A 12172-nucleotide genomic window follows, 5' to 3' on the forward strand; every position below is an offset into this window, starting at 1 on the left:
CATTGGAGTTAAAGATCCTCAGCTTTGTGTTGGTTTTTATTTCGCGAGACCTCCATACTCGACCAAGTAGGTTGTATGCCGTTCTTGCTTTTCCGATTCGCACTCTGATGTCTTCTTCTGTGCCACCCGCTGTATCTACTACGCTCCCAAGGTAGGTAAAGGAGTTAGTTTCTTCGATGGCCTCTCCCTCTAGTTCAATGTTTTGCTGGCACTTTGTGTTGATCTTCATAATCTTGGTTTTTACCCTATTGATCTTCATTCCTAGAGTTGAGGCTGTTTCCTTTAGTTTGTTGGTCTTTTGTTGCATTTGCTGGTGACTGTGTGATAAGAGAGCTAGGTCATCTGCAAAATCGAGGTCTTCAAGCTGGTGCATCAGTGTCCACTGGATGCCGTTTCTGGCTCCTTCTGTTGTCTTCTTCATGGTCCAATCAATGGCCAGCAGGAACAAGAAGGGGGACAGCAGGCAGCCTTGTCTCACTCCGGTCTTTATCTCGAACGGGTTTGAGGGCTCCCCTCTGTGCAGTACCCTACTTGTCATCCCGTCATATGATCCTCTGATGATGTTGATGTACTTCGGTGGGATTCCATACTGCTCCATCAGGTGCCACAGACTGTTCCTATCTAGACTGTCAAAGGCCTGTTCGAAATCGATGAAGTTGATGTATAAAGAGCTGTTCCATTCCAGGGACTGTTCGATGATGATCCTCAGTGTGGCGATCTGGTCTATGCATGACCTTTCTTTCCGGAATCCTGCTTGATGGTCTCTGAGGAGCATGTCAACGGCAGTCTTCATCCTATCTAGAATTATCCGGTTGAAGACTTTGCTGGCGGTTGAAAGTAGCGTGATCCCCCGTTAGTTCTTGCATAGTGCAAGGTCCCCTTTCTTTGGTATCTTCACTAGGGATGGGAATTGATAGGATTTTATCGATACGATTCCATTATCGATTCTGCTTATCGATTCGATTCTTTATCGATTCTCTTATCGATACCTGATCAATTTATAATTTAAATAAATAAATTGGAAATGCAACAGAACTAAGCTGGTTAGAATAACAACATGCAACTTGACATTTCTGATTGTCATTTATTGTTGAGCCCCCATGTCAGGGGCGACAGTGGCTCGGGAGGTAGAGCAGTCGTCTGGCAATCCGGAGGTTCCCGGTTCGATTCCCGCTCCTCCCGGGCAGCGTGTCGATGTGTCCTTGAGCAAGACACTTAACCCCTAACTGCTCCCGATGAGCAGGTTGGCACCTTGCATGGTTGCCTGCGCCGTCGTTGTTTCAAGTTTCAAGTTTCTTTAATAGTTGTCATACAGAAGTACAGAATACTTTTATACAAAATACTTCTTACTGTTGCGCTCCAGAGACTGTGCAAGACAAGATGAGTATGAAATAAAATAACATAGTAAAATTAGAAGTAAAAAAATGAGGTCACAGTGTTCAGTTTAGACATATGTACAATGTTCGATGCAGAATAGACATAGTTACCATACAATATACAATACTGTGCAGTGTACTAATATACAATACTATATAGTGCAAGGCAGAAATGGAGAAATGGGACGAGGTGCAATTTAGGTACAATTCACAGTAGGTGTACGAGTTGTAGTGCAAATCCTTTATCAATAAATATAAAGTGTAGTTGTGAGAATGTGTGAGTGATTGGGTAAAATGTAAGGAACAAATTGTAAAGCGCTTTGGATAAAAGCGCTATATAAAAAAGCAGCCATTTACCATGTCAGAAAAATACAAAAAATTAAACATTAACTATAGCCTACACTTAAATAAAATAATGTATTTGAGATTCTCTTAAAATGTATTTATTTTTTTATTCTTAAACTAATTTAATCTATTGAATAACAGTCGTTATTCCTCTTGACTTCTGTCTCACACACACACACACAGACACACAGAGCTCCCTCCCCGGGCCCCTGTCCTGTAGGTATTGGCTTGTGTTGCTACACGGACACATTTGTATGTTGCACCATGGTACTTCCTGTCTGACGGACTCAGAGTAGAGACTTAGTAAATAAACAATCCGGCTCTTATTATATGTGAACTAAAGAGTACAATGTTTACACAACAGTCCCCACCCGCTGTTTTATTGTATTTGTACCTGTACTATCCGCTGTCAGCTGTTTATCTCTCTTTGTGAGCTTGATTAAATAGCGTTAGCTCACGTTAGCTAGCGATAGCTCCGCGGCTAATTTTAGCTCACCCTAAACTAAATCAATGACCATGTTCTAAAGCATTCAAGTAGTTTTCACTGCACATAGAAGTAGCCAAACAGCGGGAGCATTTCGGGAGCATATGACCAAAAGCCAGGCAATTTCGAGCCCTTAAGGAATCAAATAGAGTCTGCCATGGCTACATGCTAACGCGCGCAACTGTAGGAAAAACCTGGCAGCGATAAGGGAATCGAAAGTCACAGGAGCCACACGGTTCCAGGCATCGGCCAATTAGGAACCGGTTTTCGATTCCCATCCCTAATCTTCACTATGTAGCCTTCTTTCCAATCTTTGGGTATCCTTTCTTCTTGCCAAATTTTCCTCATGAGGGGATGGAGTGCTTTGATGCTTGTAGTGATGTCGGTCTTGAATGCTTCACTCGGAATGGTGTCTGGTCCTGCTGCTTTCCCATCTCTCAATTGTGATATTGCTTTCCTAGTTTCTTCTTTTGTTGGGGGGGGTCATTTTCAGTGGGAGTGTCTGTTGCTGCTTGTATATCTGCTGGGATGCTCGCTGGTGCTCTGTTGAGCAGCTCTGTGAAATGTTCTACCCATCTCCTTGTTTGTTCTTCCTTTGTGGATAGTGTGTTTCCTGCCTCATCTTTTATGGGCTTCTCTGATCTCATCCTTCTCCCCGAGAGCTTCCTGGTGGTGATGTATACCTCTCATGTTTCTCTGTCCCGCTGCTTCTTATGCTTGTGTAGCAAGCTCTTCATAGTAGCATCTCTTGTCCGCCCTGACCTTTTTCTTTATTTCTTTATGTATCCTGTTGTATTCCTTTGTGTGCTTCTCCTTGGCTGCTCTCGTCCTGGCATTGTTGAGGCGGTCCTTTGCCTTTTTCCTCTCCATGCTGTCCAATGTTCTTTGGGTGATCCACATTTTGTTTTCTTTCTTTCTTCTTCCCAGACTTTCCTCGCAGGTTGTTTGCCACACGTTTTTGATCTTCTCCCAGCTTTCGTCGATTTCTTCTTCCCCACTGCCCATTTCAGCCACGGCCTGGAACTTGTTCCTCAGTGTGATCTTGAAGTGCTTCTGGTGTAGTTTTTCTTCCAGTTTCTTGGTGTCATACTTTGTTATTCTGTTTCCTGGGGTCCCCCTTTTCAGCTTCAGTTGTACCTTTGCTATGACTAAGTGGTGGTCTGATCCCACATCTGCACCTCTCTTTGTTCGCACATCGAGCAGAGATCGTCTGAACTGCTTCCTGATGCATATGTGATCGATTTGGTTGCATGTTTTCTGATCAGGGGACACCCATGTGGTCTTGTGAGTTTCTTTATGTGGGAAACAGGTTCCGCCAATTACCAGGCTGTTGTCTGCACAGAAGTCCAAAAACATCTGCCCATTTTCGTTTCTGCAGCCCACTCCTTGCTGTCCCATGACTGGTACGTATCCGTTGTTTTCTTTTCCCACTTTGGCGTTCATGTCGCCCATCAGTATAACCACCTCCCTTTCCGTTGCTTTGAGTAGTGTGTTCTGTAGTTTTCCATAGAACTCCTCCTTTGACTCTTCTGTGGCATCGTTGGTTGGTGCGTATGCCACAATGATCCTGAGTGTGATTCTTGGATGAGACGTTCTGAACTTTGCTGTGATGAGTCTAGAGGAGACTGTGGAGAAGGAGAACATGCAACTGTGTGGGGCGCCTTCTTCTTCATGTCCAGAGTATAGTATCTGTTTTCCGGATGCTAATCTGCTCTCTCCTGAACCTATCCATCTTGTTTCATTTAAACCTAGTATGTGTAAGCCGTAACTTTGCATCTCCTTTGCGATGTTGTCAGCTTTCCTGGTTGGGAGGACATTCAATCTCCTAGCTTCCCAGAGGCTTTGGCTAGCAGACGTCATATTTTCCATTTCGGATCCACCACCGGGAGACCTTGCGCTCAAGTTATCTGTCAAGTGTTTTCGTAATCAAAAGTTAACCTCTGAGCGGGGGATTGGCCTACCCAGAGGTGCATTTTTGTCAGGGTAGTGCTCCCTTAGCCCTTTGCCCTCTCAGGCCCACTGGGCAGTGGTTGAACCATTCTTCGTCTGTTCCCTCACCTGAGACCAGTTTGCCATGGGTGACTCTACCAGGAGCACTAGGCTCCAGACAACATAGCTCTCAGGATCCTAAGGACACGCAAACCTCTCCAAATGTGCTATTGCTATACAAATAAAGTTGGATTGGATGATAATATACACACATACATAGAGATGCACACATTCATTGTTTAGCTTGTACACAGTATTTCACCTTGACCTTTTGATGAATTGTTTTGCATCAGCACAATGGCACTGAAAGACCATTATGTAATAAGGATAATGCCAGATGAGCTGCACATTAACATATTTTAATGAACGAGGTGGAGGACCAATAGACCACTGCACTTCCGTGTTACATTGAGCTCATGGAGGAGAGAGCAGGGGGAGAAAATTAATGAATGTGAATGAGACCCTTGATATTAAGTGGTTGTAGCTACGGATGTGGGGGTGCTGGAGACATGATCAAAGAGAAGAGAAAGAAGTCGCCTATTCTCAGTCCTTGCCCCACAATGGTGGAATGAACTACCCACCCCAGTTAGGACAGCTGAAACCCGTCCAATCTTTCGCCGTCGACTAAAGATACACTTATTCAACCATTAAACCATTATCTGAAAAAAAAAAACCTAACTAACCTTACTGTCATGCACTTGTCCTAATAAACTAACCTACACTGTAGCACTCAACACTTTGATGAACATTGTTACTCAGCTGATAGAGTTGTGCCCTTCCTGATGACTTGTCGTACAGAACTTGTAAGTCGCTTTGGATGAAAGCGTCAGCTAAATGACTAAATGTAAATGATCCAGTAGACATGTATACGCCTCAGTCTCCTGAACATGGCGCGACCAATTCCAAGTTGATTGGCACTTTCTCGGCCGAGCTATAGTAACTTTTCCGCACCTACTCCCGAACTACGCATGCGTAGGAGATTCAAGTAGCAACCAACCAAAAGCATTAATATGACAATAAGCACAACTGGACTACCCAGCTCAGTGTTGTTGTAGTGAAGATATTCATTGATTTTTCTTTTTTCAGGGTGATTATAAAGTCACCAGTGTTGGGACTAACGCGTTACAAAGTACTACTTTTGCCGTTCTAGTACTCTAACGCATTACTTTTTAAATTCAGTAACGCTGTTACCGTTACTAAATGGTTTGTTAGTTCGTTACTGTGTTCTTTTTATGTAGATTCATAGCGAGCGTCCTCCTAACTCCGTTTGATTTCGCCTGAGTTTGTTTTGTTTACAATAGAGAGCGTCTATTTCTTTCCGTAGCCGCATTTCTGGTTTTCGCATTTCTGATTGGCCACTGACTGACGTTCTCTGACGTTCTCTGACCAGAGAGCGTCAGTCAGTGGCCACTGGCCAATCAGAAATGCGCAAACCAGAAATGCGGCTACGGAAAGAAATGGACCCTCTCTATTGTAAACAAAACAGTAGTAACGAACTAACAAACCATTTAGCAACTACTTGGAGAGATAATTAATATACAACATGGAAACGAGATAAAGAACATGTTTGAGGCGCTGCTGGAGTCAACTGGACTAACGTTACTACATCTCGACCACCGCAGACTTTGGTGAGTGCAATGTGTTCACTGAAACTCAAGTTGATCAACGGATTTTGACTGTACGAAATCTGCCAGGGAATCTCATAATACTAATCAAACAATATAAATATAGTCCTTTCATGCACAATTGATATCCTAACTATTCTAACGTTGCAATGCTTTGATTGATATCTTAAACAACGTTGCAACTTGCAAGATGGTGAATGAATGAATAAATGAAAAACTTTATTTAACAGATTGCAGAATGGGTACAATACAGTACGGCTCAATACATACAATTGTTAAGGGGATGCAGACCTGAGAAAGACGTTTGTCTTGTTTCCATCAGGGTCCCCCATTTTCAATTCATATAGACATTTATGACATACATGACATTTATGGCATAGGGACATATAGGTATTTAGTACTGATACATTTGTGACATAAACGGTATTCAAATATACAGTACTGTTACCCCTAGCTTTGGGTAGGGCGTTCCACATTGTTGTGGCATAATTGCGAAACGTGTTTAGTCCCTTGTTTGAGCCGAATCTGGGTTTTACATGATTTGTTGAGCTTCCTCTGGTGTAGTGGTTGTGGTATTCACTGACCTTTGGGAAGTATTTTGACATGTACATGGGTACCTTAGTCGTATAGTGTATCTTGTAGACCAGGCCCATTGCAAGTTGCTGTACTCTGTCGTCTACTCTAAGCCATCCTAGGATGGCTTAGAGTAGACGACAAAGTGGGCAGGGGTGAGGTGGGTTCTGGGGTTCAGGTCAAGTAGCAGTCTGAACAGTTTGTTTTGTGATGTTTGTAATTTTGTTTTAAGCGCCTTTGAGGTGCTTTGGTACCATGAGGTGCACGCATAGTCGTAGTACCCTTGAATTATAATGGTTATAATGAAACGCTCTGGCGACATCAAGGCTGTTCCTTCAACCGGCGCACTTCTTATTATATCGACTCGGAACAACATTTGTTTGTGTCAGATTTGTGTTTGTATCTAGACCACATTGCTTAGCAGAGTTCGGTGATGTGAATGGAAACTGTCAAGTTGATCAACCGATTTTGAGTATCTGGGGCATGGGACTCGGGAGCAATCTTTTTTTTTTTTTTTTTTTTTTAATAACTAAATAGTTATTTCACAGTAACTCATTACTTTTGGGTGTAAGTAACTAGTACAGTAACGAAGTTACTTTGAAATGAAGTAACTAGTAAAGTAACTGAGTTACTATTTTTCAGTAACTAGCACAACACTGAAAGTCACTGACTATATATTGGATGAAGTACCGCACAACTACTTGAATCTGCTGCAACAGACTCTGTACAAGCAGGATATTTTACTGTATTTTGTTTGTTTTTTTGGGGGGTTGGGAACCGCTGGATAAGCTTTGTGTTAATTGGTTCGGGGCCAACCACGTATATATATACTGTACGTGTTTGGGAGCAGACCTTTGAAGGCCAACCACGTATACGTGTTAAACTCGGATATGTCCGTGTTTCGGCGCCATGCTTAACCGTTTCGGGGCCAACCACGGATAAATCAGTGTTTCGAATCCAACGGTTGAGGACCAACCACGGACATGTCCGTGTCCAGGTTGTTTTGGCTTTTATTCCATTGTAATAACTTACTCGATGTCACAGAGCTGCACTGCAGATCTACCCTCCTCTTCGAATTCTGAAAAGTGCATTACCGGCCAGATCCTCTTGGGGGCGCTGTCTCGATAATGCAGTGTGCCCTGTGGCAGAACGGTGCACTCTTTTTTGTTTGCTTTCAATGTAGTTTCTAGTTAGCTGGATTCTGGATGTGCAGCCTAGTAGCTTGGAATACCTTTCGCGACGCCGAATTCACTATGCAGTAAAGGAATATAGCATCAGCCAATGGACATATCGATCTACCAGATGGCGATCAAATAACTGGGAAATTCTTTTTGGAATCCAACCGGCCACAGTTAAGAGCGATTTGACGTCAATTTCAGCCCTTGTTCTCATAGCCATCCACCCGGTCAGCGTATTTTGTTGCAATAACGAATGCCGTTATTGGTAATCAATAATCAGAACAGACTCCCCCCCCCCCCCCTTCATGCATTCATGGTGAAACATGATACCGATCATATGCATTTAGATTTTTAACTAGCTTGTTTAGGGCCAATCGATTTAACGTTATTAGCTTAGCGCCCTATAACTAGCGTTGCAGGAATTATACCAGACCATTCCGATATAACGTTCATATTCACGACGCTATAAAACGGGAATGTATTGATGATTTTTTTTTCTTTATGGCATATTGAAGGGAAGGTTTATACTATCAATTGACAATGACGCATAGCAATAATATAAAATATAGATTTAGCTCTACAAACAACCTCACGCACAGTGAAATGTAATGAAAAGCTGGCCTCCTAGAGTGGGCCCTGTCTAATCCCAATGGCCCAGAATGTGTTAAAAATGCTGTTGGATCTATTCACTGTTTGTCAACCTTAGGCAACATTAGCTACCATAATGCCTGCTAGCATAACATTAGCTTACAAGATATTATGTAGTAAGTCCACACTATGTAGTCGGCACATTCATTTAGAACAATGATCAGACATAAACTTTTAATGGACACCTACCAACCAATCGCAATCCAGTATTAACACATTGACCGCCAGCACCAGGGGGCGCTGATACCCCATTCATCGCCAGGTCTTTATTCAATGGATATAGTTTTAGACTGTGACATTTGCGAGTGCTTAAAATATATCTTATATTATATCTATGGGTCTAATAATGCCGTCGGGTCTCAGTGAGTTGCTTCTAGTCAACATGCCCGAGACAGATTACAGATTTTCATCGGTACAATTCCGTTTTATACCGTTTTGAATAGAGTGTGGTTTGGGTGTTTTTCGGTAATTCCAGGAAAAAGGCGAGAAAAGGCATTTTTACTGTAATCCAGTCATCACGTTGTAATTTTTCAGCTGATTATCTAATCATCCTGAAATCAACGCTAGATTATCATTAGTATGTCTCCTCGTCTATACATGAAATGACCGTCGTAGCGGGGCGCTTTGGAATAGATCATCCAAATATCTGATCACAATTCCAAATAATGCTTGTGGAGGTCCGCACCACACTACAGACCGGTTCACAATGACGAGCGGGCGGAGTTACTGCTCGATGCCACCGTTGTATAGAACTGGTTCGCCCGAGTATTTAACCCCCGCCCGCCCGGCTCGGATCGCCTTCTGAAACACACCAACCCATTTTCAATGAGATACAATAGCTCCGCCTGCCAGTAGAGGGTGGTGTTGACCGTCTGCCAGCTCAGACAGGCTCTGAAGAGGATACCAGAGGCTGCAGCTATGAATTATGAATAGATATAGTGAATAAATGAAATAACGATCCCAAAAACGAGTTGACTCGTTTCTGGCGCCAACGCATGGCGGCCAATAACAAGTTAACTCGTTTATGGCGCAGAATGTGTTAAGCCAGGCCATGGTATAAATAAGTGTGCATACTCACGCCCGCCCACCCAGATAACACACACCAAGTACTAGGGCTGGGCAATATGGAAGAAATTCTTTTTTTTTATCCACTTTTTCTCCCTTTTTTTTCAAGTTTTCTCCCATCCCCAATTTCGTATCGTCCAATTCAACCCTCCCCTGTCTCGAACACTGTTTCATGCCTCCCACAAGCCGGCTGCAATGTGGACTAAGTCATACATAGCACGAGTCCCCTCCGATACTCGAGGTAACAGCAGTCGCATCTTTCCACCTGCGCCGCTCGATCTTTCAGCGTCAGGGGTCTGGGCTTTGGAGGGGCCCCGCCCCCATCGCTTCCTGATTCTACTGCGCAGGCGCACCAACCGACCTGTAGGAGTCGCTGTCCACAACGCCCGATCCCCACACATCAGTTTCCCTCCCCCTAATACTGCCAATGTGTATTAGTGCGGACGACCAGCTAAACTGAAAGCAATGTGGAGCGCTGGGCTCGAACAGGCGAACCCAGCGTCTCCAGCATTCGTGGTGAGCGCCTTGCCCACTGCACCATGTAGCCACCCTATATGGAAGAAATTCTGATCACAATAATAATCTGTAATTGTTCCCTGATATCTTTATCATTATCTGTTCATATCTGGTTGTTACCATTCAATGAGATGACAGAATTGTGTGCAACGGTATCATAATTGAATCATTACCATACGATCCTGATAGATATGATAAACGATAATATTGAACTGTCACCCAACCATAATATACACGCATACATAACGATATGCACATCGATAATTAGCTCATACATAAGGATATGCACATTGATGATTAGCATATACTGTACATGCAGATATGCACATCGATGTTTAGATCATACATACAGATATGCACATCGATGTTTAGCTCATACATAGTTTTGGACATCGATGTTTAGCTCATACATGCAGATATGCACAGCAGTTAGCTCATACATACAGATATGCACAACAGTTAGCTCATAGTTATTTTCTATTTGACCAGTTATTCAGCGTTGGCACACTGGCATGGTAAGGGTTACGTGTGCTGCTGCATACCCACGCAATATGCCCACAAGCACTAAATACAGTGTTAGTACTACTGACTAAGCCCCTCTTCTGTGTTCTGCCCAGTGTGATACAGAGAGCCCAGAACTGACCCGAGTGACTGAAGCTCTCTCGCCCCATTGGGAGGCTCTTCACGGTGAGTCATCATCATCAACTCACACACACCTCCAGGTGACCTTTTGACCTCTATTCAGTAGATCTTTAGCTCTCACTCTCAGCCTCCTACTCAGCCACGCCAAAAAAAGCATAAATATCCTGGGCTGTCATTGGGTCTCAACTCCCCCGTCCATCTTACAGCAAAGTAGTTGTAATGCAGGTTAACACCAATACACAGTATAACTCACTAGAAATAATGGTAAAAAATTACTACTGTTGAGATATTTTGTCTCAGTCTACCTGTTTTGGGGTTAAAAGTACAACCAATGATCAAGCTTCAGATTTGATTTGTTTAATTGGTTTTAATCCTAAAGAGATTTGATGCCTAGCTGCTTCAGTATTTTATTTATTGGCTCCCTGTAATGAGTGTAAATAAAGAACATACACACTTGTGATTATTATCATTCACCACATCATTCACCACATCATTGACCACCGTCTTTCTTGATACTGAATACTATTAAACTCGATCTCATTACTAGAATGGCCCTCAACCTGCGCTACAGTAACTCATCAGGATGAGTTACGCTAAATTTATTAACCGTACAGACCTAGATCATGAGGCTATTGAAACAGTTTTTGTAGAAATTCTATTTGAAAGGGATAAATCTGTTCTAGTCGGCACAATTTACAGACCGCCAGACCAAAATGGCTTTTATGATGTGTTGGATGCGTGCTTAGCTGGAGCTGAGGATACAGAAATGATTCTTATTGGGGATTGGAACACGGACATGCAACAAAAAGATGCACCCGTCTTCAAATCCTACAATAGGTTTTGTGATCTGCACGGCCTCAGCCAGCTAATCACCCAACCCACACGTGTGTGTGAGTCAATTCAGACTACCATTGACCTCATCCTGACCTCTGACAAGTCCAAGATCGCCAATAAAGGGGTTATAGCATGCGGGTTAAGTGATCATTATATGTTATTCTGTACGCGCAAAAAGCTAAAACAAAAGGCCGGCTGTCACAAAACAGTCACATCTAGAGACCTCAAAACCTACTCTAGCGAGGCCTTTAACCTTGAACTGAAGGGTCTGGACTGGTCAGATGAGCTGGTTGATGAGCTGGTTGAAGAAACATGGTTTGGCTTCAAAACCAAATTTTCAACGATACTAAACAACATGGCCCCCCTAAGAACCACCAGGGTAAAAGATCGCACGGAGCCGTGGATGCACGCCAAAATACTGACCGCTATGAAAACCAGAGACAAAAAAATGCTCTGAGTTTCGTAAAAGTCAGTCAAAGCTTACCATAAGCACGAGCAGTGAACTCCAAGCCCACGTGACTGAACTCAAACTGGAAAGAAACAGACTAAGAAATGATGTAAACTCCATGATCAAAACAGCAAAAAAAAATCATCAATGACGAAACCGAGGAAAACAAAAACAAACCACGTGAACTTTGGAAATTACTCAATAACCAACTAGGCTGCAGTAAAAACTTAAAACCAGATTCTCAAACATAAACATAAAGACGGACAACACGCTCATCACAGAAAAGCTGGATGTAGCCAATTACTTAAATAGTTTCTTCACAAACACTGGTAAACAAACTACCCTCCCACTCAGGGAATTATGGGGTAGAACACATAGTAGCATACTACAAGAACCTAGGGGTCCACAAAGACGACTTCAAACTGGAAATGGTAACAACAGATGAGGTA

General features: G+C 43.0%; 2 protein-coding genes across 10 annotated transcripts in view; one reads left to right on the plus strand and one right to left on the minus strand.

The window, feature by feature from the left end:
* The window catches only part of wdr4 (WD repeat domain 4), a 54053-nt gene that overhangs the window by 38965 nt on the left and 2916 nt on the right, over positions 1–12172 (plus strand). Inside the window, exon 10 of one of the 2 annotated variants that reach the window (XM_084315196.1) lies at positions 10417–10521. In XM_084315196.1, coding sequence (XP_084171322.1) covers positions 10417–10521 — 105 coding nt within the window. The remainder of the gene's footprint in view (positions 1–10416; positions 10522–12172) is intronic. The other variant, XM_084315197.1, reaches the window with a different exon arrangement.
* Positions 1–12172, minus strand: part of pde9aa (phosphodiesterase 9aa) — a 210723-nt gene that overhangs the window by 18775 nt on the left and 179776 nt on the right. The gene's annotated exons all lie outside the window — the stretch shown is intronic.

The sequence above is a fragment of the Notolepis coatsorum genome (genome assembly GCF_963971535.1).
Source record: "Notolepis coatsorum genome assembly, chromosome: 5".
Lineage (NCBI taxonomy): Eukaryota > Metazoa > Chordata > Actinopteri > Aulopiformes > Paralepididae > Notolepis > Notolepis coatsorum.